The 23,097-nt window shown below is 40.1% G+C and overlaps 1 protein-coding gene across 1 annotated transcript in view; it reads left to right on the top strand.

The window, feature by feature from the left end:
- Window positions 1-23,097, top strand: part of LOC106093015 (paired box protein Pax-6) — a 298,522-nt gene that overhangs the window by 70,935 nt on the left and 204,490 nt on the right. The window contains exon 4 of the mRNA XM_059366934.1: window positions 442-913. Coding sequence (XP_059222917.1) covers window positions 442-913 — 472 coding nt within the window. The remainder of the gene's footprint in view (window positions 1-441; window positions 914-23,097) is intronic.

Below are 23,097 nucleotides of genomic sequence, written 5' to 3'. Positions count from 1 at the left end.
AATAAAATTCCTAATAGTGGAATTAAACCAAGGCTTAGTATCCGATTTCTTCTTCTTAGTCCGAATTAAGTACGAATATTGCATGTCTCCGGTCGCCATCGCCTCATTCAATCTACCTATCTTCCAGTCGGTGAATGAAAGATTGGGATTACATTCGCTTAGTCTTCCAATTATGGATTCAGAATCTGAGGGAAGCCTTGGTATCCAAGCGTGCGCCATTGGTAGAGAAGGAATATCTCCCTTCTTGACTAAATCTAGATCTCACCAATCTTGTTACTTTATTACATTCTCAAATTTACAAGTCTAACGTTTAAACTTATAAATGTTTGGTTGTGTTTTCCAATAAAACGCCAGGGTATGACCTAATAAAATTAGCTACTTAGTTTTTTACCATTGGTAATATTTTTTGCCATTTAACAAACTATTGAAAATTTTTTTTAGGTTTCTTCAATCAACCGTGTCTTGCGCAACATAGCAGCCCAAAAGGAACAACAGCAGCACGGACAAGGAGTTTCAGTGTCTGAAGATCAATGCGTACTAGGTATCACCAATACTATTCCTCCTTCAAGTGTGCAGACAGAAGCGCACTTAAAATCTGCCGCAGACCATAAACCTGAAAGCCCTCTATCCTCTGTAATAAGCGCGTCAGCAACATCTCATTTTGATTCTGTTGTAGTTTCCAATACAAATGCTTCAGTATATAGTAAACTTAGATTATTAAGTGGTCATGGAATGCACCACCATAATCAGCCAAAACATCAACATCAGGCATGGCCTCCGAAACATTATGCGTCGTCCTGGTACTCCAATCAAATAAATAGTAAATACAATCTGATAAAGTACACTGCACCATCAATATCAAATGCCTCCCCGCCACTTTCTGTTGTTCCAAGTGAAGTTACTTTAAAAAAAGGTGAGAAATATGTATGTTATTCAAATTCGATATTTACTTCATGTAGCCATAGTAAAGGGTGATTTTTTTGAGGTTAGGATTTTCATGCATTAGTATTTGACAGATCACGTGGGATTTCAGACATGGTGTCAAAGAGAAAGATGCTCAGTATGCTTTGACATTTCATCATGAATAGACTTACTAACGAGCAACGCTTGCAAATCATTGAATTTTATTACCAAAATCAGTGTTCGGTTCGAAATGTAGTCGAGAGTAATGCTTCAAGCGCAAAACTAGTCGTCAGACAAATTAATAAGGAAGAGACTGATAAACCAGAGGGATGCACAGTCCCCAGCCTTTAAGTAAAGGCTGGGGACTAAAGGCTTTTCAGATCTCCCGAAAAGCATTACACTGCTAAAATGCTGAAGAAGAAAAAGTACTTCCCGATTTCAAGTACTCTGGGAAAACCAAGCCAGCCATCTCGCAATGGAGACTCCAGACAGTGTCCTACGGAGGTAGACAAAGTCGGAACGGGAACGAAGGAAGCGCACACGGCCCCTGAGTCTTCATGGAGGTCTGAGACTTTCAATAGGAGGCCACAGACATCACGAAAGAGGAAGATGGTCGCTGAGAATGGTAAGGAACAGCCTTCTTATGCCAGAATGGCAAGAAAGCACAACAAAGATGAGCTGTCATCAATATCGGCAATTCTTCCAGTAGGATTCCACCAGATCATCGGTCCCAAGTGGAGGATCTGGTTAACAATCCGATTTTTGAACATGTGTGGAACTCTGTAGAGGATCCGCCCATACAAATGATGAGCTGCGAGAATAGAGGGGACATCTTCAGGCTGCGTTTTGCGTCGCCGGAATGTCTTAATACCGTCAAACAGTTCGTCAAAAGTATTCACGCTCCCTTGATGGCACAAAGCTCGAACTGCTGAGAAAGATGGATATTCCCCAACTCACAAAGGCGACGGTCTTCATCAAAGGACGGGAGGTCTTCAAAGTGGGAGGTCTTCCATAGGGAGGAGAATGAGGAAGGAACTCTCCTTGCGGTTGGCAAAACTCTAAGTACTGAGACATCAGGCAGTACATTGAATGGAAACCCAATACACCATGTCAATGCAGTCTGAAGAACAGGAAGCAGACGATGAGATCATCACCTACTCCCAAGATGCCCATTTACTCTTTGCCTTAATTAAGGAGCCATGGGCGACCCGGATCAAATTTTCTTGACTGAACCATATCAACTACCAATTATTCTATGCTAACTCTGGTACTCGGCTGAGGACCTGCGTTATTTGTCATAAAAATTGTAATTATATATTTTCCCCCAAGTTGTCAACATCGGATGCAACAGTGGTGAGACAGGGAGACGGTGAAGCATACCTGGCATCACATTATCTGCCTTTCGACTTTACGACACCGCCACCCACGTCGAAGCTGCAACGGCTGGTGAGGAAAGCAAAACAGACAGGAAACGAGGTACTAATAGGGTGCGATGCGAACTCTCACCACATTTCGTGGGGTAGTACCAATAAAAAAGCGGGGCCAAGCCCTGGCAGAGCCCTTGAATACCAACGACCTTATAACACTTAATATTGGTAACAACGCCACCTTTGGTAATAGGATTAGGGAGGAGTTATTAGATGTGACGATATGTTCGGAAAATCTAATCGATGAGGTTCAGGATTGAAGGCTCTCCATTCTCTGACCATCGCTACATTAGGTTTAGAATAGCACGTCCAGCGCCAAATCCGATAAGCTTTCGGAATAAGTTGAAAACCAACTCAGCTAGACAAAATTCGGAAGGCTACTCAGAAGAAGACTTATGCAAGATAATTTAGATTGTCCAAGCATAGAAGACATTGACGAAAATGGAAACAGGATTACGTCAACACTGGTGGGGTCCTTCAAAGATATTTGTCCTCTTCGGGAAAGGAAGTCTGCCCAAGATAAACCCTGGATGACCAGGGGGTTTACAACATTGGGAAAGAGGTCCGCAGACTTTTTAACAGAGCACGTCGTAAGAAAGCGGAAGTTTTTTTGGGATGTGTATTACACACTGCTCAAGGAATACTATAAGATCACCAGAGCGGCAAAACGTGCCTCCTGGAAGCTTTTCTGCGAAAAGGTCGACAGCGTTTATGACGCCGCCAAGATAAACTTTGGATACCCACCACCTCGGGTATATGTAAACCGCCTTTCATCAAAATTCGGTGAAAAATTCATAACTTATGTCCCATATCAGTTATATTAAAATATGTTCCGATTTGGACCAAATACTAATAAGTACAGTAGATATATCTAAAAATAAACCGATCTGAACCATATACGACACGGATGTCGAAAAGCCTAACATAAGACTTTGTCAAATTTCAGTGATATCGGATTATAAATGCGAGTTTTATGGGGCCAAGACTTTAAATCGACATATCGGTCTATATGGCAGCTATATCCAAATCTGGACCGATTTGGGCCAAGTTGCATAAAAATGTTGAAGAGCCTAACTTAAAGCACAGTCCCAAATTTCGGCGAAATCGGAAAATAAATGCCTCTTTTATGGGCCCAAAACCTTAAATCGAGAGATCGGTCTATACGGCAGCTATATTCAAATCTAGACCGATTTGGGCAAAATTGAAGAAGGACGTCGAAGAGGCTAACTAAACTCACTGTCTCAACATTCAGCGACATCAGACAATAAATGCGTCTTTTATGGCCCCAAAACTTAAAACCTAGATATCGGTCTATATGGCAGCTATATCCAAATCTGGATCGATCTGTGCGATATTGCAAAAGTATGTCTAGGGGCTTAATGTAACTCACTTTCCCGAATTTCGGCGACATCGGACAATAAATGAGCATTTTATGGGTCCAAAACCTTAAATCAGGAAATCGGTCTATATGGCCGCTATATCCAAATCTGAACCGATCTGGGCCAAATTGAAGACAGATGTTGAAGGGCCTAAGACAACTAACTGTCCCAAACTTCAGTAAAATCGGATAATAAATGTGGCTTTTATGGGCTTAAGACCCTAAATCGGAAGATCGGTCTATATGGCAGCTATATCCAAATCTGGACCGATCTGGGCCAAAATGACGAAGGATGTCGACGGGCCTAACACAATTCACTGTCCCAAATTTCACCAAAATCGGACAATAAATGTGGCTTTTATGGGGCTAAGACCCTAAATCGGAGGATCGGTCTATATGGCAGCTATATCCAAATCTGGACCGATCGGAGCCAAATTGACGAAGGTTGTCGAAGGGCCTAACACTACTTACTGTCCCAAATTTCAGCAAAATGGGATAATAAATGTGGCTTTTATGGGGCTAAGACCCTAAATCGGCGGATCGGTCTATATGGGGGCTATATCAAGATATAGTCCGATATAGCCCATCTTCAAATTTAACCTGCTTATGGACAAAAAAGAATCTGTGCAAAATTTCAGCTCAATATTAAGAATATATATACTTTATAGGGTCGGAAATGGATATTTCGATGTGTTGCATACGGAATGACAAAATGAATATACCCCCATCCTTCGGTGGTGGGTATAAAAAGTTGTCTTAAAAACCCATGACCAAACTGAAACCGTAGTAGACGACATGGAAGTGAGAGCAGAGACAACGGAAGACATATTGGGGGTTTTGGTGAGGGACTCACGGATACACCGGAATTCTTGAATAATGACGTTGAATAATCGAAGGTTTATAATTGCGGAATTTATGGTAAAGGAATCCTTGGGGATCTTCAAACCATTTAAGTCACTCGGGCCTGATGGAATATTTCCGACGTTACTACAGAAAGAGGCAGACTCTCTGGCGCCTCTTTGGCCAAAATTTTCACAGCGTGCCTAGGACTTGCATATACTCAAGGCAAGGGTGGTATTTATACCCAAGGGTAGGCAAGGGTAGTGTTTATACCCGGCAAGGCAAGTTATGCGACACCAAAGGCCTACAGACCCATAAGCCTTACGTCATTTCTACTCAAAATCATGGAACGTATTTTGGACACCATGATAAAGAGTATGACATCCAGCGAACTGCTTAAATACAAACAGCATGCCTATGTCAAGAGAAGGTCGGTGGAGACTGCCCTGCACTATGTTGTGCATAAAATAGAAGAATCCTTCGGTCCTTAAAGACTGGATAACCCATATGCTAAGGAACAGGTTGATAAATTGTGTGTCGCATGGCATAAATATAAGGGAGAAAGTGGCACAGGGCACACCACAGGAGGGCATTTTATCGCCCCTCCTATGGGTTGCCACCATAAATGAGCTATAACGGATGCTGACTGGGGAGGGATTTGAACCTGTCTGCTATGCAGACGATGTTATAATACTTTTAAGGCGTAAGGATCCGAACGAGGTATGCAGAAGGGCCGAATGGGTCTTGCATATGGCATATGACTGGGCTAGTTCCAGAGGTCTCAATGTAAACCCAGAGAAGACTGAAAAATGCCTGTTCACGAGGAAGACGAAGGTGGGCCAATTTAACCCACCACGTTTCCTCAATAAGACGATTTCGATATCTGACAAGGTCAAATACTTAGGTGTGACCTTAAACAGGAAACTGAATTGGAAGTATCACCTTCAGGAGGGTACTGAGAAGGCTCACAGATGTTGGGCACTATGTAGAAGGGCCGTAGGCTCGAAATGGGGCCTGAATCCTAGGATAGTCTACTGGCTCTACAGGAGCGTGATAAGACCTATACTTACTTACGCCTCAGTAGTGCGGTGGACTGCTATGGAAAAAAAAGTGCATCATAAGGACCATACAACAGGTTCATGGAATATGTTGTCTTGGCATAGGCGGAGCGATGAGGACCACGCCCACTAGGGCACTGGAGACTATTCTAGATAACCGACCCATTGACATACAGATTAAGTGTGAGGCAGCCATTATGGCTATGACACTCACAACGATGGGAGAATGGATTGAGGATGGGAACTGCTCATACCATTGCGGTATAATCATGGCAACGATCGGAAATCTGGAAGGAAGGGAAGAGGTTTCCGATCGAGTGCGAGGCACTGATGCCAGCGGCACAGTCTTGGATTGACGGAACCCTAGTATTGCCATCTGGAAAATCGTGTTACACGGATGGATCAAAGGTAGGGGTCAGTGTGGGCCTGGGTGTCTACATTGAGAACCCAGGGAGTGAGATCTGTTTTAGACTGCCTGACCATGATACGGTGCTGCAGGCGGAGATCCGGGCGATCACGGAATGTGTGAAGTAGTGTAGTACTAACGCGAGGACGTCGAGTGTAAACATCTTTACCGACAGTAAAATTGCCATAAGGTGCGGTAAGGTCACGAACAGTCTTGCAATGTAAGAAGGAGATTAACGCCTTCTCTGAGTATGGCAAAATCCGCATCGTTTGGATGCCGGGCCATAATGGAGTAAGGTGAAATGAAAAGGGCAGACGATTTGGCGGTGAAGGCCGGACGACTGCTGTCAATAAACTTGGTTAACCCGAAGCCTTTCGGGTCGACGCAGTCCGAGTTTAGGGAGTGGGCGACGAATGCGAATGCAACATTGTGGAACAGCAAAACGGTCGGTAGGACGGCGAAAATCCTATGGGGGGATCCAGATCGTGAGAAGACGAGGCTATTACTGAAAGGAAGCAACAAGGGGGTCAGTATAGCTATTGGTATCGAAACGGGACACATAGGACTACGAGCTCACTTATGTAAAATCAGTGCGGTAAGTGATAGCATGTGTAGGGCATGCGGGGAAGATGATGAGACGTTGGAACATTTCCTTTGTCATTGCCCGGCTTTCGCGTCTAACAGATACCGGCATATAGGTGGAGACACAACATCAGACATGAATAAACTTAGGGGAGTGATATTGAAATCAACTAAGAATTTTGTAAGTAGCACGGAATTCCTACCTTAAAATTTTCTTTTTAGAGGTTAGTTTATAGTTTTTAGAGCGCTGATTACTGTCTTAGATGTATTTCCATAGTGGCATGGGACGGATTAATATCTGCACCCTCTTTTCAACCTAACCTAACCTAACCTACCCCCTTTATTTCGCAACAACAATCATTGAAGCCAAATTTCGAAGCTCTAGCTCTACCCGTTCGCCCTATGCAAAGATCGCCTATTTCGTACCTCTTTTGGAACTTTTTTTGTTTCTTAAAGTTCAAAAAGTTAGTTTGCATCCCAAATAAGGTTGCCATAGTGTACCTTAATTCCAAAATTCAAAAGTCCGGCTCAATTAAAAAACAAGTTACCGAAAAGTAACAATTGCGGTACTACACTTGGCATTATTCCCACTTCCGGTACTATTGGGTTGCCCAAAAAGTAATTGTCGTTAATATAGTAGTAATATAGTCGGCGTTGACAAATTTTTTCAACGGCTTGTGACTCTGTAATTGCATTCTTTCTTCTGTCAGTTATCAGCTGTTACTTTTAGCTTGCTTCAGAAAAAAAGTGCGCGAAATTTTGTTTACATTTGTTTGTTTGGCGTCAATTTTAATATGGGTACCACATGTATTGAAAGAAATTCATTTAACAAACCGAATCAACGCTTGTGATATGCACCTTAAACTTTTAAAACGAATCATAACTGGAGATGAAAAATGGATTGTTTACAACAACGTTAGTCGAAAACGATCATGGTCCAAGCATGGTGAATCAGCCTAAACCACTTCAAAGGCTGATATCCACCAAAAGAAGGTTATGCTGTCTATTTGGTGGGATTGGAAGGGTGTGGTATATTTTGAGCTGCTTCCAAGGAACCAAACGATTAATTCGGATGTTACTGTCAACAATTGGACAAATTGAATACAGCCATCAAGGTGAAGCGACCAAAATTGGTCAATCGTAAAGGTGTCATATTCCACCAGGACAACGCTAGACCGCACACATCTTTGGTCACTCGCCAAAAACTGAGTGAGCTTAGCTGGGAACTTTTGATGCATCTACCATATAGCCCTGACCTTGCACCATCAGACTACTATTTATTTCGATCTTTGCACAACTCCTTAAATGGTAAAACTTTCGGCAATGATGAGGCTATAAAATCGCACTTGGTTCAGTTTTTTGCAGATAAAGGCCAGAAGTTCTATGAGCGTGGAATACTAAATTTGCCAGGAAGATGGCAAAGGGTTATCGAACAAAATGGCAATTATATATTTGATTAAAGTTCATTCTAAGTTTTATTAAAAATGCATTTACTTTCTTTTAAAAAATCCGCAATTACTTTTTAGGCAACCCAATATTTTGGGAAATTTTTGTCACCAAATCTTATTTTGTCGAGACCTCTTTAATTTGAGCTCATATTATAGTTCCAGCCCCATCCGTTCGCGCTAAGTAAAAAGTCACCATTTCGTACTTTTTAGTACCTTAACGTACGAATATTACAAAACCCCGTGTTATCGCGCATCTCATTACACTAACTTAAGCCGTTTGGGCTGGCAGTTGTTCAGTCAATCTGTCAATAACGCGTCTCTTTTCTATATAGAGATAAAATTTAAACAAAATCGGACAACGAAATCGAGGATCATACGAAATAAGATGAAATTTTGTCTATAAAAATATTAATTGAAATTTGTCAATATAAAACAAGTAAAAAGGCGTTAAGTTCGGCCGGGCCGAACTTGGACCACCTCGGATATATATTTAACCACCTTTCATCAAAATTCGGTGAAAATTTCATACCTTATGTCCCATATCAGTTATATCAAAATATGTTCCGATTTGAACCAAATATTATTAAGTACACTAGCTACATCTAAAAATAAACCGATCTGAACCATAAACGACACGGATGTCGAAAAGCCTAACATAAGTCACTGTGTCAAATTTCAGTGAAATCGGATTATAAATGCGCCTTTTAGGGGGCCAAGATTTTAAATCGAGATATCGGTCCACATGGCAGCTATATCCAATCTGGGCCGATTTGGGCCAAGTTGCATAAAAATGTCGAAGAGCCTACCACAAAGCACTATCCAAAATTTCGGCGAAATCGGAACACTTAATCGAGAGATCGGTCTATATGGCAGCTATGTTCAAATCTGGACCGATCTGGGCCAAATTGAAAAAGGACGTCAAAGAGCATAACCAAACTCACTATCTCAAATTTCAGCGACATCGGACAATAAATGCGTCTTTTATGGCACCAAAACCTAAAACCTAAATATCTGTCTATATGGCAGCTATATCCACATCTGGACCGATCTGTGCGATGTTGCAGAAATATGTCAAAGGGCTTAACGCAACTCACTGTCCCGAATTACGGCAACATCGGACAATAAATGAGCATTTTATGGGCCCAAAACCATAAATAAAAAAATCGGTCTATATGGCAGCTATATCCAAATCTGAACCGATCTGGACCAAATTGAAGAAAGATGTCCAAGGGCCTAATACAACTCACTGTGTCAAATTTCAGCAAAATCGAACAATAAATGTGGCTTTTATGGACCTAACACCAGAAATCGGAGGATCGGTCTATATGGCAGCTATATCCAAATCTGAACCGATCTGGACCAAATTGAAGAAAGATGTCCAAGGGCCTAACACAACTCACTGTCCCGAATTTCAGCAAAATCGGACAATAAATGTGGCTTTTATGGGCCTAACACCATAAATCGGAGGATCGGTATATATGGCAGCTATATCCAAATCTGAACCGATCTGGGCCAAATTAACGAAGGAAGTCGAAGGGCCTAACACAACTCACTGTCCCAAATTTCAGCAAAATCGGATAATAAATGTGGCTTTTATGGGGCTAAGACCCTAAATCGGCGGATCGGTCTGTATGGGGGCTATATCAGATATAGTCCGATATAGCCCATCTTCAAATTTAACCTGCTTATGGACAAAAAAAAAATCTGTGCAAAATTTCAGCTCAATATCTCTATTTTTAAAGACTGTAGCGTGATTTCGACAGACAGACGGACGGACATGGCTAGATCGTCTTAGATTTTTACGCTGATCAAGAATATATATACTTTATAGGGTCGGAAATGGATATTTCGATGTGTTGCAAACGGAATGACTAAATGAATATACCCCCATCCTTCGGTGGTGGATTCAAAAATTTAGGAAAATATTGATTGGAACTGACAAGCATTTTAAAAAGTCTTTAAAAATGATTATGCAAAATTTCAATTTTGATTTTAAAAAGTAATCCAGAGGTTAGGTTATCTTTAGAGAGTTTTTAGCTGAAAGTTAGTCCTTAAAAAAATTCATTAAATTATAGTTTTTAGGAAATATTTAATTAATTTTTGTTTGTAAAAGTTTTTTCTCAAGTGGGCGCGAAGAAGATGCCTTCTAGTTTCTACCGTTGAGCCATCCAGATCGCTTTAAAAAGCCCAAAAACTTCCGATTGTTCACATCCGCTAAATCAGACAGATTCTCAAAGAAATGAAAAAATGAAAGATTCTAAAGCGGGACGCCTTCTGACTGTTAGTGCAGGACACACACACAGAAGGTGTTTATAGTCTCTTCTTCTTCGATGTCCTCACAGCTTCTGACAAAAGTCGTTGCTGGCAACCTACAGTCTGTCAGCATGTTTTCCGATTAGACAGTGACCCTTTTTGTGACCATCTATCATTCGTTATCCTTCAGGCCTGGTCCTCAAGAAGCTCGTCCGCTTTAGAATTCCGTTGGTTATCTCCGTGGCCCGGTACCCAGAACAGGTGAATTTTGAACTGTTCAGCCATCTCGTTTAGAGATCTGCGACAGTCGAGGGCGGTTTATGTGTTCAGATATAAGTCTCCAAAGATTTAATGGTTGCCTGGCTGTCTGAGAAGATTGTCGTAATGATCTAACCCATTCCACCACTTCCTTAATTATAAGGATCTCTGCTGAATACACACTACAGTGGTCGGGTAACGTCTTCGATATGACCTGTTTTAGATCTTTAGAGTACACTACAAAGCCCACCTGGTCGTTTAACTTGGAACCATCAGTATAGAAGTCTATGTAACATCTGTTACCAGAGATATCATAGTTCCAATCGGTTCTATCAGCAATATTGGTACAGTACATGTACAAAGCATACATTAGAGTGTCCGAAAAAATACAAAAAGTATTTTCTGTTTATTTTGGAAGGCATATCCTCCAATTTGTTCCTTTTGAACGATACTAACTGATCCTTCAATATCCGTACCCAATGTATAACAGATCAAACCATTTTTATATATAAAAATCAATTTGTGTTTGTTTGAAACGGCTGAACCGATTTTCTTGAAATTTTCATTGATGGTGCATAATGATCCCGTGGTGAAAATAGGGTAGTACATTTTTTGATATCTGAAGGGGGAGCGGACCCTCCCTTTACCCTAATTTTCAGAAACGCCAGATCTCGGAGATGGGTGGTGCGATTTAAGCGAAATTTTGTGTGCTCTCTTATAGTAACCTACAAATAAAAATTTGTAATCCAAATTTCAGATGGGTCCCTAAGGGGGGCTTCTGGGGGTCCACTTCTTCCCCAAAACATTCCCCAAACAGATCTTATTTGCTGCTCATGGCAATATGGGGATAAAATTAAAGTATTTGAGTGTAGAATCGAATGCGATATCCAAATGTGGAACCAAGTGTTTGGGGGGCAATATGAATCTGACATCAATATTCGGGACCAACTGTTTAGGGGACGTCCCACCACCATAACAAACCCTAAGTAGGACGTATTTGCTTACCAAAACAATATGGGTCTTCAAGACAGTGGAGCTCAATATTCATAGTTTTTGGGGCCCATACCTTTTTTCAATACGGAGTTTAAGATAAGAAAACGAATTTGATATCCAATTTTGAGGCCAATGGCAATATGGGGTTCAAATATATGAGAATAGAGCACGTTGCTGATATATCTTCAGGGTTTAATGATTGGGGAACCACCCCACCATATTTACCGACCATGCCAATGTGGGACTTAAATGAAAGGAAATGGGGGGTAGAGCAAGAATTGATACCCACTTTCGGGACCAATTTTCTGGAGTAGACACCACTTTCCAAAATATCCCACAAACAGCAATTTCTTACCGACCATCGCAATATTGGGCACAAATAATTTGGGAGTAGAATACGAAAAAACCCCTCAAAGGTTAAACATTTTTCGACCATGCCAATATGTGGCTCAAATGAAAGGTATTTGAGATAAGAAAACGAATTTGACAACCAATTTTGGGACCAAGTGTTTGGGGGACGTCTCATCCTGTCTGGGGGATCACCTCACCCCCGAAAACACCCTTAAATCGGAAATTATGAGAATATCGGGCTAAAATAATGTATTTTAAGAATGGAGTACACCTTACATCCAAACTTAAATTCGTAGACCAATTAAGATCATATGGGATTCAGACAAAGGCACTTATATTGTTAAACTGTTTGTCAAGCGATATACTACAATATTTTCGTAGCATGGTATTTCACTAAAAGCTCTTTAATTGTCGAAAATAAATATTCCAAGCAAAATTGTGTTCTACATAAAGTAAAAGAAGGTGCAGTGGAGCGGGCCCGGTCCAGCTAGTTTATGAATATATTGGGTTGCCCCAAAAGTAATTGCGGATTTTTTAAAAGAAAGTAAATGCATTTTTAATAAAACTTAGAATGAACTTTAATCAAATATACTTTTTTACACTTTTTTTCTAAAGCAAGCTAAAAGTTACAGCTGATAACTGACAGAAGAAAGAATGCAATTACAGAGTCACAAGCTGTGAAAAAATTTGTCAACGCCGACTATATGAAAAATCCGCAATTACTTTTTGGGCAACCCAATAGTTGCCAGTGAGCTAAAATGTGCCACGAGTTCACCTGTAGAACGAACCCCGCGAATGTTCTAAGTACCATGATTTGTGTATCTACACCTGGAATGTCCGCACTCTTTATAAATAGGGTACAGTATACGCACTGGTGGATGTATTGGAGAAATACAGAGCAGACATTACTGCCATATAGGAAGTGCGATGGCTCAGAGAGGGCTCCACAACAACACTGAGAGGTAACGCCCTATATATAGCTGCCATGAATAGAGACATGAATTTGGCTATGGATTTGTGGTTAGCTGGCGACTGAAATACCTTGTCTCCAGGTTTACTCCGGTGGATGAGAGGCTGGCCACAATCCACATAAAAGCAAAATTCTTCATCATAAGCCTTATCTGCGCTCATGCCCCGACGGATGACAAGGACGAACAAACCAAGGATATTTTCTACGAGCACCTAGAAGGAGAATAATATTACTGTCCATCCCATGATGTTTAAATCGTTCTGGGAGCTTTCAATGCGAAAATAAGGAAGTAAAACATCTTTGGAAAATTTAGCCTACACGAAGAAAGTTCCGATAATGGATTGAGGTTAATAGACTTCGCCGCGGCAGAGAACATGGTAGTTAGCAGCATCAGATTCCTACATCGAAGGATTAACACGGCCACGTGGCTGTCACCTGATTAAAACACGAGAAACCAAATAGATCATGTTGTGATAGATGCTAGGCATTCAACCAGCGTGTTATATATATGATCGATTCGAGGGCAAAATATAGTATGGCGAGAAACTGCACGGAAGCTGGCATCGGAAATCTACAAGCACATGGCAAGCCATTGTCCATGGAAAGAGCCGCAACATCCGAACTTGGGTACCAAAAGCCCCCACCAAGGAAGCCAGCTACTGAAGCCAAGAATGCGGAAATTCTACCAAATAATTTAACATTAAACCGATGGTTTTGGTACAGGCACATCCTCCTGCAGAGACAAACAAGGAAACCTAGTAACTGACACAGATAGTGATCTGAGGACATAGGAAGAACGCTTTTTCCCAACAGCTGGTATGCGATGATGATGGCCATAAATATACCGCAGAACAAATCCCTAATGATGGTGTAGAATGTGTACCACCTAGTCAAAACGAGGTCCACGTAGCAGTTACCTAGCTGAAAAACAAAAGGCAGCAGGAGCTGATGGGTTGCCGTCTGAACTGTTTAAGACTGGAGGCGACACGCTGATATGGCGTTTGCATCAGCTCGTCTACGCAATTTGTCTAGAAGAACGCAACCCCGATGATAGGAACCTCACCATACTACGTCCCGTACAAAAAAAGGGACAATATAGTATGTGCTAACTACCACCAGAATCCCTGGTGGTGGGTTCCCAACATTCGGCCTCCCAACTTAGTATGCTTTTACTTGTTTGGTAATCTTTTAATCTTAAAAATTATTAGGAGCTCTCTGTTGTTATACAGGATGTGCTACGCTGGGTTAAAGTTGGCGGCGTGTGATCTACAAATTGAAATGTCCATAAAGCTAAATTTTCTGTTCAGCTTTTCGAGCGGAATGCTGTCAAACTTCATATAAAGGAAAACGTCGGCGAAACGTTGGCTAAAAATAGACGAAAAAGTAGAGATCTGCTTAAAATGAAGGAAATGGCAAAAAATATTAAAGTGGCAACACTTAAAACTATTGCCGGTATTATATTTGTTTATTACAATGGTTGGTTTTTATACCCTCCACCATAGGATGGGGGGTATACTAATTTCGTCATTCTGTTTGTAACTACTCGAAATATTCGTCTGAGACCCCATAAAGTATATATATTCTTGATCGTCGCGAAACTTTATGTCGATCTAGCCATGTCCGTCCGTCTGTCCGTCCGTCCGTCCGTCCGTCGCACGCTAACTTCCGAAGGAGTAGAGCTAGCCGCTTGAAATTTTGCACAAATACTTCTTATTAGTGTAGGTCGGTTGGTATTGTAAATGGGCCATATCGGTCCATAACCTGATATAGCTGCCATATAAACCGATCTTGGGTCTTGACTTCTTGAGCCTCTAGAGTGCGCAATTCTTATCCGATGTGAATGAAATTTTTCACGACGTATTTTGGTATGATATCCAACAATTGCGCCAAGTATGGTTAAAATCGGTCCATAACCTGATACAGCTGCCATATAAACCGATCTTGGGTCTTGACTTCTTCAACCTCTAGAAGGCGCAAATCTTATCCGATTGGAATGAAATTTTGCACGACGTATTTTGTTATGACATCCAACAATTGTGCCAAGTATGGTTCAAATCGGTTCATAATCTGGTATAGCTGTCATATAAACCGATCTTGGGTCTTGACTTCTTGAGCCTCTAGAGTGCGCTATTATCGTCCGATTTAACTAAAATTTTGCACGCAGTGTTTTGGTATTACTTTCAACAACTGTGCTAAGTATGATTCAAATCGGTTCATAATCTGGTATAGTTTTCATATAAACCGATCTTGGATCTTGACTTCTTGAGCCAATTGAGGGCGCAATTCTCATCCGATTTGGCTGAAATTTTGCTTGAGGTGTTTTGTTATGACTTTCAATAACTGTGGTATGTATGGCGTAAATCGATATAGAACCTGATATAACTGCCATATAAACCGATCTGGGATCTTGAATCCTTGAACCTCTAGAGGGCGCAATTCTCATCCGATTTGGCTGGAATTTTGTACAAGGGCTTTTCTCATGACCTCCAACATACGTGTCTTGTATGGTCTGAATCGATCAATAGCTTGATAAACCTATCTCCCGATTTTGCTTCTTGAGCCCCTACAAGGCGCAATTCTTATCCGAATGAACTGAAATATTACACAATGACTTCTACAATGTCATTCAGCTTTCAATTATGGTCCGAATTGGACTATAACTTGATATAGCTCCAACAGGATAACAGTTCTTAGTCAATATTCTATGTTTGTCTTAAAAGAGATACCGCGCATAGAACTCGACAAATGCGATCAATGGTGGAGGGTATATAAGATTCGGCCCGGCCGAACTTAGCACGCTCTTACTTGTTTTTTTAATTTATTTGTAAAAAAATATATTAGAGAGAGAAACAAAACGTGCAGATAAAGAAACGTGTTTTGGTATGGAAACAAAAAGAATTGATTGCTGTAAAATTTCGCTCGCGAAACAATTAAAAATGTCCGCTGCTATTCCGGAAGCAGAATAGAATACCAACCCTAACATTGGAAAAACGACATCTATTTTAGTGATCCGGTATGAAGAACTGGCGACAAAAAACGATACATTAGTTTGGCCTATCTCTCACACTTTTTAAACCACCACCATAGGATGGGGTATACTAATCAAGTCATTCCGTTTGTAACACCTTGAAATATTCGTCTAAGGCCCAACAAAGTATATATATTCTTAATCCTCTCGAAGTTTTGGGTCGATATTACCACGTCCGTCCATATATCGAAATCACGATAGCGGTCGAACACGTAAAGCCAGCCACTTGAAATTTTTATACCCACCACCGAAGGATGGGGGTATATTCATTTTGTCATTTCGTTTGCAACACATCGAAATATCCATTTCCGACCCTATAAAGTATATATATTCTTGATCAGCGTAAAAATCTAAGACGATATAGACATGTCTGTCCGTCTGTCTGTTGAAATCACGCTACAATCTTCAAAAATAGAGATATTGAGCTAAAAATTTGCACAGAGTCTGTTTTTGTCCATAAGCAGGTTAAGTTTGAGGATGAGCTATATCAGACCATTTCTTGATATAGCCCCCATATAGACCGATCCGCCGATTTAGGGTCTTTAGCCCATAAAAGCCACATTTATTAACCGATTTTGCTGAAATTTGACACAGTGAGTTGTGTTAGGCCCTTCGACATCCTTCGTCAATTTCGCTCAGATCGGTCCAGATTTGGATACAGCTACCACATAGACTGATCCTCAGATTTAGGTTCTTAGGCCCATAAAAGCCACATTTATTATCAGATTTTGCTGAAATTTGGGACAGTGAGTTGTGTTAGGCTCTCCGACATCCTTCGTCATTTTGGCCCAGATCGGTCCAGATTTGGATATAGCTGCCATATAGACCGATCTTCGCATTTAGGGTCTTAGGGTCTTAGGCCCATAAAAGCCACATTTATTATCCGATTTTACTGAAATTTAAGACAGTGAGTTGTGTAAGGCCCCTCGACATCGTTCGTCAATTTGGTCTAGATCGGTTCAGATTTGGATATAGCTGCCATATAGACCAATCCTCCGATTTAGGGTCTTAGGCCCATAAAAGCCACATTTATTATCCGATTTTGCTGAAATTTGACACAGTGAGTTGTGTTAGGCCCTTCGACATTTTTTGTCAATTTGGCTCAGATCGGTCCAGATTTGGATATAGCTGTCATATAGACCGATTGGAATGGAATTTCGCACGACGTGTTTTGATATGATACCCAACAACTGTGCTAAGTATGGTTTAAATCGGTTTATAACCTGATATAGCTGCCATATAAACCGATCTTGGGTCTTGACTTCTTGAGCCTCTAGAGGGCACAATTCTTATCCGATTTGGCTGAAATTTTGCATGACGTATTTTATTTTTACTTTCAACAACTGTGTCAAATAAGGTTCAAATCGGTTCATAATCTGATATAGCTGCCATATAAACCGATCTGGGATATTGACTTCTTGACCCCTCGAGGTCGCAATTATTATCCGATATGCCTGAAATTTTGTACGATGGATCCTCTCGTGACCATCAACAAACGTGTTTATTATGGTCTGCATCGGTCTGTAGCCCGATACAAATCCCATATAAATCGTTCTCTCTATTTTACTTCGTGAGCCCCAATGGGCGCAATTCTTATACGAATTGCCTGAAATTTTACACAGGTCTCCAACATATAATTTAATTGTGGTCCGAACCGGACCATATCTTGATATCGTTTTAATAGCAGAGCAACTCTTTTCTTATATCCTTTTTTGCCTAAGAAGAGATGCCGGGAAAAGAACTCGACAAATGCGATCCATGGTGGAGGGTATATAAGGTTCGGCCCGGCCGAACTTAGCACGCTTTTACTTGTTCAATTTCACTCAGGTCGATCAAGATTTGGATATAGCTGCCATATAGACCGATATCTCGATTTAAAGTCTAGGCCCCAAAAAGACGCATTTATAATCCGATTTAACTGAAATTTGACACATTGACTTATGTTAGGCTTTTCGACATCCATATTGTATACAGTTCAGATCGGTTTAATTTTAGATATAGCTAAAAGGACCAACATTTCGATTTACATAATTGAACAATGACTTGTACTTATTAGAATTTGGTCCAAATCGGATCATATTTCGATATAACTGCTATGGGACATAAGGCATGCAATTTTCGCTGGATTTTGATGAAAGGTGCTTTACATATATACCCGAGGTGGTGGGTATCCAAAGTTCGGCCCGGCCGAACTTAACGCCTTTTTACTTGTTTTTTTTTTTTTAATTGGCCTAATTTTTTATACCCTCCACCATAGTATGGGGGTATACTAATTTCGTCATTCTGTTTGTAACTACTCGAAATATTCGTCTGAGACTCCATAAAGCACATATATTATTGATCGTCGTGACATTTTTTGTCGATCTAGCCATGTCCGTCCGTCCGTCCGTCTGACTGTCGAAAGCACGCTAACTTCCGAAGGAGTAAAGCTGGCCGCTTGAAATTTTGCACAAATACTTCTTATAAGTGTAGGTCGGTTGGTATTGTAAATGGGCCATATCGATCTATGTTTTGATATAGCTGCCATATAAACCGATCTTGGGTCTTGATTTCTTGAGCCTCTAGAGTGCGCTATTCTTAACCGATTTGAATGAATTTTGGCACGACGTGTTTTGCTATGATATCCAACAACTGTGCCAAGTATGGTTCAAATCGTTCGATAACCTGATATAGCTGCCATATAAACCGATCTTGGGTCTTGACTTCTTGAGCCTCTAGAGTGTGCAATTCTTATCCGATTGGAATGAAATTTTGCACTACGTGTTTTGTTATAATATCCAACAACTGTGCAAAGTTTGGTTCAAATCGGTCCATAACCTGATATAGCTACAATATAAACCGATCTTGGGTCTTGACTTCTAGAGCCTCTAGAGTGCGCAATTCTTATCCGATTGGAATGAAATTTTGTACGACGGATTCTCTCATGACCATCAATATACGTGTTTATTATGGTCTGAATCGGTCTATAGGCTGATACAGCTCCCATATAAATCGATTTCTCTATTTTACTTCTTGAGCCCCCAAAGGGCGCAATTCTTATTCGAATTGGCTGACATTTTACACAGGTCTCCAACATATAATCTAATTGTGGTCCAAGCGGGACCATATCTTGATATCGCTCTAATAGCAGAGTAAATCTTTCCTTATATCCTTTTTTACCTAAGAAGAGATGCCGGGAAGAGAACTCGACAAATTCGATCCATGGTGGAAGGTATATAAGATTCGGCCCGGCCGAACTTAGCACGCTTTTACTTGTTTTTTCTAAATTGGCCTAATTTTTTATACCCTCCACCATAGGATGGGGGTATACTTATTTCGTCATTCTGTTTGTAACTACTCGAAATATTTGTCTGAGACCCCATAAAGTATGTATATCGTCGTGACATTTTATGTCGATCCAGCCATGTCCGTCCGTCCGTCCGTCCGTCCGTCTGTCTGTCGAAAGCACGCTAACTTCCGAAGGAGTAAAGCTAGCCGCTTGAAATTTTGCACAAATACTTCTTATTAGTGTAGGTCGGTTGGTATTGTAAATGGGCCATATCGGTCTATGTTTTGATATAGCTGCCATATAAACCGATCTTGGGTCTTGAATTCTTGAGCCTCTAGAGTGCGCAATTCTTATCGGATTGGAATGAATTTTAGCACGAAATTTTTTATTATGATATCCAACAACTGAACCAAGTATGGTTCAAATCGGTTCATAACCTGATATAAACAGATCTGGTGACTTGACTTCTTGAGCTTCTAGAGGGCGCAATTCTTATCCCATTTGGCTGAAATTTTGCATGATGTACTTTATTCTTACTTCCAACAACTGTGCCAAGTATGGTTCAAATCGGTTCATAGCCTGATATAGCTGCCATATAAACCGATCTGGGATCTTGACTTCTTGAGCCTCTTGAGGTCACAGTTATTATCCGATTTGCCCGAAATTTTGTAAGACGGATCCTCTCTTGACCATCAACATACGTGTTTATTATGGTCTGAATCGGTCTATAGGCTGATACAGCTCCCATATAAATCGATTTCTCTATTTTACGTCTTGAGCCCCCAAAGGGCGCAATTCTTTTTCGAATTGGCTGACATTTTACACTGGTCTCCAACATATAATTTAATTGTGGTCCAAACCGAACCATATCTTGATATCGCTTTAATTGCAGAGCAAATCTTTTCTTATATCCTTTTTTGCCTAAGAAGAGATGCCGAGAAAAGAACTCGACAAATGCGATCCAAGGTGGAGCGTATATAAGATTCGTCCCGGCCGAACTTAGCACGTTTTACTTGTTTTTTTTTTTTTTTTTTTTGAAAATTGTGGTGGCTATTGTGTGCATGAACTGCCCCATTGGCGGTGACATTTTCACATAAAGTTAGAGCTGAATTTAATAGTTCTTTTTGCAAATATCTTAGTTTTATAGTGAAAGTTTCGGGGAATCAGCTTCAGTATTTTGATGAAATTCTTTCATTTGCGCTCATTTTTGCTCACAACCTAGTTTTATGATTTTAACAGGTTATTTATTGTTTGTGTCGGTCTATTAGTTTAAAATGAATTTTATTTCCATAAAATTTTATGCAATCTAACTGAAAACATTACGCAACTATAACTGTTTTATAATTAAGAAAATAAATAAATGTTGACCAATTTTTACGACGAACCATCCACATTCTGCCTAAATGATGTCGCTAATTTTTTCTCCGAACTTTAATTAAAATTGATCGAAAATCCGTTTTTTATGAAAAAGATGTCCCGTAAAAATAACATGCAATATATTACAAAAATTACTACTGTCGTGTATGCTTATAATTTCCTTCATATCTTATACATTCTAAAGATTTCTTCATTTATTGGAGATAAAATAAGAAAAGGTGGTAGAACCAAAAATTAGAAATACGAACATATTTCTACATTGTTGCATTTGTAAACTTTTTTCTATCTTTGCCCATTAATTGATGCCAAATGACCTAGCGGCAAACGTATGTGTAATATAATCGCATAGATAAAAGTCCACTGACTAATATTATTTTTACACATGTCCTTACTTTGGTGGGTATAAAGTTCGCATTTCATAATGAAAATTAATATTTTTACTATTATATTACTTTTTGTAAGTAATAGATTTTAAAGTAATCGTTGTAATACCCACCTTTTCATTAAATATTTTCATTAAAGATTTTCGTAAATAACACATAAGGAAACCATTATTCGCAAAATCTTTTCATTGCAAAAAGATTTTCTTGGAAGAAATATTTAACTGCGCTCATATCTACGGTCAAAGCAAGCAGAACTAACAAATTTCTACTAGAATTTTCGTTCCTTAATCACTATGAGCTCCATATCGATTGCCTTAAATACGGTATTGTTAATTATGGAACTCCAAGAAAAAAACGAAATGATTTTATTTGAAATAATTATTTTAAAATGTAAATTAATCTGGGTGATCATTTTGGGGTATTTAAAATTTTGTTTCCAAGTCCTTGACATTTTTCATTTCATTACTGATGTAATTCGAAAAATGTGTAAATAAATATGACTAATTTTTCTTTGGACAACTGACTAGTACTGACTTCGAGTTTTCATCCGAACAGTTGTCAAAACGCACTATAAAAAAAACTTTTGTGAAATGACTACAAATTTTGTTCAAATAAGCAGTACTAAGTTCTTTTTATGGGGGCGTATTCATTTTGTCAATCCGTTTGCAACACATCGAAATATCCATTTCCGACCCTATAAGGTATATATATTCTTGATCAGCGATCTAGACATGTCCGTCCGTCTGTTCGTCTGTCAGTTGAAATCACGCTACAGTCTTTAAAAATAGAGATATTGAGCTGAAGCTTTGCACAGATTCTTTTTTAGTCCATAAGCAGGTTAAGTTCGAAGATGGGCTATATCGGACTATATCTTGATATAGCCCCCATATAGACCGATCCGCCGATTTAGGGTCTTAGGCTCACAAAAGCCTCATTTATTATCCGATTTTGCTGAAATTTAGGACAGTGAGTTGTGTTAGGCCCTTCGACATCCTTCGTCAATTTAGCTCAGATCGGTCCAGATCTGGATATAACTGCTATAAAGACCGATCCTCCGATTTAGGGTATTAGGCCCATAAAAGCCACATTTATTATCCGATTTAGCTGAAATTTTTTACAGTGAGTTGTGTTAGGCCCTTCGACATCCTTCCTTAATTTGGCCCAGATCGGTTCAGATTTGGATATAGCTGCCATATAGACCGATCTCTCGGTTTTAGGTTTTGCAACCATAAAAGGTGCATTTTTGATTGAATCATTCTGATTTTGCCGAAATTTGGACAGTGAGTTGTGTTAGGCTCTTCGACGCCCTTCTTCAATTTGGCCCAGATCGGTGCAGATTTGAATATAGCTGCCATATAGACCGATCTCTCGATTTAAGGTTTGGGGCCCATAAAAGGCGCAGTTATTGTCCAATTTCGCCGAGATTTGGGACAGTGCGTTGTGATAGGCTTTTCGACATTATTCTGCAACTTGGCCCAAGTCGGTCCAGATTTGGATGTAGCTGCCATGTGGACTGATATCTCGATTTAAAGTCTTGGCCCCATAAATTAAATTTGCAATTTATTTGTCGTATATGCTTTGTTATACACAATTGAACAATGACTTGTATCGCTTAGTATATGGTTCAAATCGGCACATATTTCGATATAACTGCTATGGGACATAAGGTATGCAATTTACACCGGATTTTGATGAAAGGTGGTTTACATATATACCCGAGGTGGTGGGTATACAAAGTTCGGCCCGGCCGAACTTAACGTCTTTTTACTTGTTACAAAATGATTTCAACATGTTGCTAGCAACAACGTCAAATTTCGTAGATTTTAAATGTACATATCTATTAATGCAGCGAACTGCCACAATCATCTGTTTGCAAAAATTGTTAGTTTTTATTTTTTACGAAACGTTGATTCCAGTGACCTCATTCATAGTGGGCCAATCCGTGTATATAGAGGGACCAGGCCTGTTGGGGACGCCCCCAGCCCAAAGCTACCTCTCCAAGAAGACTAACTCCAAGTCGCCGTCTTAGAATGATCAATGGGCCATGTAGCGATTTGCTGACTCTCTCAAACAGAACACTGTACTCAACGCAAGGCCCTCCACATGTGCAACGGTCTCAGATCAAGTATCGCATTCAGTGCTGCACCGCCACAATACCCTGTGCTTTCTCCATT

The sequence above is a fragment of the Stomoxys calcitrans genome, chromosome 1 (genome assembly GCF_963082655.1).
Source record: "Stomoxys calcitrans chromosome 1, idStoCalc2.1, whole genome shotgun sequence".
Taxonomy (NCBI): domain Eukaryota; kingdom Metazoa; phylum Arthropoda; class Insecta; order Diptera; family Muscidae; genus Stomoxys; species Stomoxys calcitrans.
The sequence above is the reverse complement of the archived record's forward strand: the minus strand, read 5'-3'. Positions and strand labels throughout refer to the sequence as shown.